This window comes from Impatiens glandulifera, chromosome 4 (genome assembly GCF_907164915.1).
Source record: "Impatiens glandulifera chromosome 4, dImpGla2.1, whole genome shotgun sequence".
NCBI classification, from domain to species: Eukaryota; Viridiplantae; Streptophyta; class Magnoliopsida; order Ericales; family Balsaminaceae; genus Impatiens; species Impatiens glandulifera.
This window is the reverse complement of record NC_061865.1, coordinates 44317092-44324181: the sequence shown is the minus strand read 5'-3', so window position 1 is coordinate 44324181 and position 7090 is coordinate 44317092. Positions and strand designations below refer to the sequence as shown.

Sequence of the window (7090 nt, the reverse complement as noted above, 5' to 3'; positions counted from 1 at the left end):
AGGGACAAAGACAGAAGACCGAGCCCTTTATTGGGTCTATTATTAAAAGATTGTATTTTCGGAGTAAAGGACCCTATCTTGATATTTTTGTAAGCCGAGGACCGTGTCTTATGTTTATAAACCGAAATTTTGTAGCTCCACTTTTTATAATTGAAAAAACGCTTTCGCACATGTTTCTGTTTTCCGTTATTTATGTTCACGTTTTAAACATCACTCACTCGGTCTAAGTAATTTAGGAGTCAGGGTTGTTACAACATTACTAGAGAGTTGTAAAAGACTAATTGGAATGAGAGATGGAAAGAATATTTAAGTTTAGGGGGAAATTTGTTTGAAATTAATCATTTGTCTATTATAAAACGTTTTATTTCAGGATGCAGGATAAATTTTATTCATATGATATTGAGTGTTATGATGTTGACGCCTGTTGAATAAACTTAAATTAATAAGTTTTTAGTTTTTAATGTTTAATATTCTTAGAGTAATAATACTAATTTAGGGGTGAGTGGGATAACCAAGAGATTTGGGTGGGAGACTTATTTAATATTCACAATAATTACTTTGTCACTTAAAGAGTCAAGCATATGAAAAGTCTATGTTTTTTTTATAAAGACTTGTAAGAATTCATTTGAGATGAATAAGAAAAATATAATTTGCCCTCTTGTTACTAAAAACGCCTTGAGACACAAGAAGACGATGTGTGGGAGGATTGGAGGTATGACATAAATCTTAGTAAGTTAAGGAAGTACGGAGGAAATGTGGAAGCAATCAGGGCGGATAAGCCTGATGAAATGACCCAACAAGATTGGGAGTGATTGCTTGAAAACAATTACTTTACCGATAAATTTCAGGTTTGTTCTTTCATATTTTGTACTTAATATAACATTTTAATCTAAAATTATATATATTAATTATAGAAACAAAGCACTACCAGCATAGAAAACAAAAAAAAATCAAAATATGCACATCGTTTTATTAGCAAATCATTTACACAGCTGCAGTGAGAAATGATAAGACTTATTTTTTAACATTATTTTCAAATTAATTAAAATATAACTTTCATTCTCAGGTAGTGCAAGAAGGATCAATTGCAAACTATGAAGATTTCTTTTTGGCGGCTAAGACCAAAAAGTATAAAACTGTTGATCCGCACATACTGAATAAAGTTGTAAGTATATAAAATATATTTACTTTATATTTTATCTATTGATTGTATTATAATATTTTGTTGTAGAGTGAATTAAGATATTTGCGAGTTGAACGTCCTGACATTTCTGATGTCGATTTGGTTGAAGGAGTTTTTGGCTCTCAAGACAAGAGAAAGATTATAGGGGTGGTATCAGTTTTAGCTTCCCAAGTTCAAGGTCCTGCACCGTCCAAAAAACAACTACGTCAAGAGACAGTAAGAATGAAAAGAAGACTCGGTGATATGGAAGAGACGATTAAGGCTTAAAAGGACAAAGAGAAGACCGCGAGGGACGAGTTGGAAAACAGGTTAAAGGTTTAAATAAGGATTGAGAAGGTTCAAATGAAAGAGAGGATGAGGATGGAGAAGGCTCAAATGGAAGAGAGGATGAGGATGGAGAGAGTCGATATGATGCGTCTTATGTCGCAGTTTATGTCCGACGGTGGATCGATAGATCCTACATTATTTGTCCTATTTACTAATGTATTTAATTTGTATGAACTATTTTTCATGTTATGTTTTATCGTTGTGTGTTTAAATAAGTTTTTATTAAATGGAGATTTTAAAAAAATTTATATTTGGATAAAATTGTAATTTACAAATTTAACTTTGATCGTTTACAAAAATATGTTAAAATATTTTTTTTCCTTAAATGTTAAAATATGCCGGAATATTTTTTCTTTTTTTTCAATCATGAACTGGAATTGATAAACTTTTTTTCAATTAGACTTGCAATCATTTTGATAAGATGAAAATTTTATTTACATTTTTAAAATTTAGGAAGAATGATTTTGATATAAAAAAAATTACTTAAATTAAACATTGATAAAGAGTCTAATATAGTTTAGAGTTTTATGCTATGTTTCCACATTATTCCCTCTTTATTTAAGTTTGTATTTAGAATATAGTTTGAAATTGATCAATAGATGAATTTCAACAACATTATTATTTAAAAAACCAGCATTTTTGTTGCACAACATTTAAAGTAGAAACAAATATTAAATTCCAAAAGACATAAATAATGAGATAATTTCAAAATATTACAGAAAATTATAAATATTGTTTCATGTTGGTGGCATGCCATCATAATGTCTAAACATGTATAATTCAACCCTTTTTTTACTCCTAACTTTAATAAAAAAAGACTTAGTAGTCAACATAATCCATGTAAAATTTGATAAATAGCCCATACATTAAAGAAAGACCTTTGGGAAAGTGGAGGCACACAATCCATTTACATTTTTTTAAGGTGAAATAAGTTTTTTCACCTGAACTCAATCTTATATTCACGTTTTGAAAGACAATGTTACTACAAGAGACATGGACACTACAGTCCAAAAATACGGCATGCTTAGTCGTCGACGATCCCTTCATGTTGATATACTTCACATTGCTCACTTTAACTGTTTTCATAGGTAAATCAATAAAGTACTAATAATATGTATTTTTTTCCCTTATGTCCCTTTTGTAGTTAAAACTAGAACAAATGCATGCATATCATTACCATAATTGACATAAATCTCAATATATTAGCATTCACATATGTTACATAACAATAAATGCCAAAAGAGTAAATAAATAGATAAGTAAATTCAATATATTACTTATAAATATTATGAATGTTACATGCTGGTGTAAAAAAGTCACTAAAACATGAACAATTCAATTCTTTTTACTACTAACTACTACTCAATAAAAATATTTGGCAGTAATTAACATCCTATACCAATATAGTCCATGTTGGATTTTGGATTTGAGATTTGAGAAACTATTCATTCTTTCCAAGTTTAAAGACACTTGACCTAAAGTAAATGGACCTTTGGGGATGTGGAGAAGGATCGAAGATGGCATTATTCATGGTGGAGTAAGTTTTTTCATCGGAAATTGATTTGATATTCACATTTTTAAAAACAATGTTGGTGCAAGGGACATGAGTGCTGCAATCTAATAATATGGCATGTTTTGTGACCGATGTTCCTTGTATGTTGATATAATTCACATTGCTCACTTTAACCGCTTTCATCTGTAAAAATAAAATAAAAAATTAGAGAGAAACAAAAGAACAGAAATTGGATTAAGGAAATAAAGTGTTTAACAATTAACCTGTTCAGCACAATGGGTGGTATTGCAATAATGTTGATCAATAATGATAGGATTCTTTGTATTGTGAAGCAAAATATTCTCAAATGTTATATTTCTAGCATATCCATTCCCTCCCTAAATTACATTAAAACAAATAATAATTAATAGTTAGAAAAATAAATAAATAAATTACCCTTCAATATTATTATTATTTATATATTACCGGCCATGTTTTTATCCTAGCTCCATTGGTTGTCCTAGTCAAAGTGCAGTTCTTTACAAGTATTCCTTCCACTTGGGCATAATCTCCACCCTTTCCAAGACTTCCAACACTAATATATAGCAATATTATTATATTAAATAGACATTTTTACTAAAAGACATATCAAATATTAAAGTTATAATTACCTTAAACCATGGCCTGGTCCACATTGAACTCCTTCTATGATAATATTTGAACACTTATTATTAATGGCAACACAATCATCTCCTATCGTAGACAAAATTTGAAGACTTACCCATTAATAAATGAGCAAAAATATTTAACTACAATTAGTAAATTTGAATGAAGGTGTTACCGGTTCTGATGATGGAGTTCATGATATGGATGTTAGTTGAAGAAGATATGTCGATTCCATCAGTGTTAGGACTATTCTCTGGAGCGATTATTTTTATTTCATATATTTTGACGTTGTTGCAATCATTTATGCTTATATGATTTCTCGGAGGGTTAATATGAGTCAATCCTTTAACTTCAAGATTGTTGCACTGACTAAACCTCATTGCCTATACAACGTAACAAATCATAAGAAAAACAAATAAAAAAGTTATTTTAATATAAATTATATGTTGAGATAGAATTATTCAAAGTTAAACTCCATCTCACCGTTGGTCGAGAACAACTTCCCATTCTTGGATACTGCAAAAAAAATAATTATAGAAATGAATAGTTAAACACTTTTTTTTTATTTAAATGTTGTTTTAAAGAATAAAAATGTTCTAAGAGTTTATCTTACTTTGTATTGAAATGAATATTCAAAATTGTTATTGTGGAGGTATCTGAGATTACTGCCTTGCCACCACGGTAGACCATTTCCATTAAGTTTTCCTTTTCCATAAACATTAAGACCATTAATTTGCGAGAACATTATCCATGTGTTCGATGCACATTCCGCCCATTTATTTATATCGTCTGGCGCTATTAGAGTTCCGTCGATCTGAATTTGAGGTGATTGAGATATGCAAGGACCACTAAAAAGCAAAGATCTAATAAAGAAAGTCTTTTCAGCCGGCACCACCATAACAGCAGTGTCTCTTGTACATGCACAAGTTGCTTTCCATGCTTGTAAAAATGCCTTTACAAATAAATACAAAATGTTTAGTCTAGCGTACGATAACTCGTCACCTTAACAATACTACATGTTTCAAATAAGTGAAATAATTTACCTTAGAATCATCGGTATTTCCATTTCCAACCGCACCATATTGTCTCACATCAAATGTAATAGCAAGACAAATATCTAGATAAAAAATGCAAAACAGAAAGAATAAACCGAGATGACTCTGCATGAAAGAAAACCAAAATAAAAACATGTTAATATGTTTTTCTAAATAAAATAAAATAAAAACTAATTAGATTCAATAAGTTGATAGAAAAAGGTGATCACCATTATCAATCAATTCTACTAGCCAAGAATTACAAAAACAAATCTTATTGAAACAAATTCAATGTGTCAAAACCCAATAATTTTTGTTGATTTTATAGTCTTTCTAAGTTCAATATTTTAGGAAAATGTATAAAGTTAAAAATATTTCATGTATATTTTTAAATTTCAAAACTATTACATGTGTATTTTTTTAGGATTTAAACAATATATAGGAATTTAATTTGAAATTGTGTGATTGTAATATGTAGACTTAAATTATTACTATTTCATGAATTGCATCATGTTGGTTTGGTTGAACTTGACCATTTTAGTTGCCAAAATAGGAAGATTTGACTCCATTTAATTTCTTTGAAAATATTTTGACCACATGTAGGGAGATTATGGATAAAATTATAGAGTTTTCTAATTTGATTTTTCACAAAATATGTTCATCCTTTTTATTTTGATGATTAATTTGATCATATTTTGGAATTTAGAGTGAACTTAACCAGAATAAAATAGTATGAATATTTTTAAAAATGAGAGGCATTTCTTTTTACAAATACACTATAATTTTACTCTTTTCTCTCCAATTGAAGAGATTGCAACCTATCTAATTTCATATATTTGAGGACTAATTTGATCTCACCAAAGTATATGTGTTAACTTAAACATGAAGTAAAATCTAAGGGCTAATATGTGTTTTGCTCACATGTTTAGTTTGACACTATTTCTTTCTACTTTATTTTTGTACTTTAGAAAGACAAGATTATTTTTTGAAAACCATACAGGAAATGTTGTCTACCTATCCTCTTGAGAGAGAAATTATAAGTAGTTCCATTTTTTTAAAACTGAAAGTATAGTTTGAAAATCTAGACCTCAACACGATTGTCGAACGATAATGCAAACAACGTCACATGATCATGGCCCATTAGACGTGATTCATTTGATGATGAGTTGCAAACAAATTATGGTTAAATAATTTCATCGAATAGATATATAGTGAAATGAGTTGCAAACTAATTATGTCATATATTGGAATTTTATAAATTAAAATTAAAATTTAATGATAATGATAATCATTAAAGTAAAGTAAAAAAAATAAGAAAGTGATTGAAATGTATAGAAACATCTACTTATAAAAAAAGGAGACACGTGTAGAGTATTATAAGCCAACTAGAACAAATGAGAATACTAAAGAAGGCCCTAGAATTGTCTACATTTCTCTTTCAGCTCCTATTATTGTTTATATATAGACACTTTCTATCATCGGTCTTGAACATCTTTCCTAAGCATTTCTACAAGACTACAAATTAACACTTTCTATAATCAATCAGAAAACGAATCTATCATCCAATCTATTAATTAATTAATGGCGCTAATTCCAAGCATTTTCAGCGGTCCAAGAAGCAACATCTTCGACCCCTTTTCAAGTCTCGACATCTTCGAGGGTTTCCCTTTCTCAAGTTCAGTACTGGATAATGTTCCGTCCTCCGCCCGAGAGACCTCATCCTTCGCCAATGCAAGGATCGACTGGAAGGAGACAGCGGAGGCGCACGTATTCAAGGCCGATCTGCCCGGGCTGAAGAAGGAGGAGGTGAAAGTGGAGTTGGAAGATGGAAAGGTTCTCCAGATCAGCGGCGAGAGGAGCAGAGAGCAGGAGGAGAAGAACGAGAAGTGGCACCGAGTTGAGAGGAGCAGCGGCAAGTTCCTCCGCCGCTTCAGGCTACTATGGACAACGGCGTCCTCACGGTCACTGTACCCAAGGAGCCGGAGAAGAAGCAGGAGATCAAGACCATCGACATCTCCGGCTGAAACAAAAATTCATTTATATCTAGCGTATTTTGTTTTGTTCTCTTTTCTTTTGTGTGCAAATAATGTAAAAGTGTAATGTGTGTGAGACAATCTACGGAATTAATATATATTATCTCTCTAATTATCAATATATGTTCAATATATGTTTGTTATCATTAATGTATTAAATATTGTATCATTCTATGTATATTGCATAAGCTCCCTCCTTTTTACATAAAATTCTTGAACCCTTTTTTAAAAATAAAGGTTCAAAATCCATATACATATTGTATTTAATAAAAATGCACCAAAAATGGGGTGCTGTAGCCCCTACAAAGTTTTTAATTACTTTAAATTTCTTTAAAATTTTATGTGAGGAATATGA

General features: G+C 30.3%; 1 protein-coding gene and 1 pseudogene across 1 annotated transcript; one reads left to right on the top strand and one right to left on the bottom strand.

Annotated features, from left to right (window-relative positions):
- Positions 1-2951: 2951 nt before the first annotated feature.
- Positions 2952-5843, bottom strand: LOC124935198 (probable polygalacturonase At3g15720). Its single transcript, XM_047475648.1, has 9 exons — positions 5790-5843; positions 4712-4828; positions 4282-4620; positions 4152-4184; positions 3844-4051; positions 3674-3755; positions 3489-3597; positions 3298-3400; positions 2952-3199 (listed from the first exon to the last, which is right to left on the bottom strand). The coding sequence occupies exons 1-9, from the start codon at positions 5841-5843 to the stop codon at positions 2952-2954; spliced, it is 1293 nt and encodes a 430-aa protein (XP_047331604.1).
- A 425-nt stretch (positions 5844-6268) lies between these two features.
- Positions 6269-6741, top strand: LOC124936565 (annotated as a pseudogene).
- The last annotated feature ends 349 nt before the right edge of the window (positions 6742-7090 follow it).

Excerpts from the sequence above, each read along its gene's own strand:
- LOC124935198 (XM_047475648.1), bottom strand. The coding sequence starts at position 5,843 with ATGGGCCATGATCATGTGACGTTGTTTGCATTATCGTTCGACAATCGT. Across the intron at positions 4,829-5,789 it reads CGTTCGACAATCGTGTTGAG|AGTCATCTCGGTTTATTCTT; the intron begins GTCTAGATTTTC and ends TCTTTCATGCAG. Across the intron at positions 3,598-3,673 it reads GGACCAGGCCATGGTTTAAG|TGTTGGAAGTCTTGGAAAGG; the intron begins GTAATTATAACT and ends GCTATATATTAG.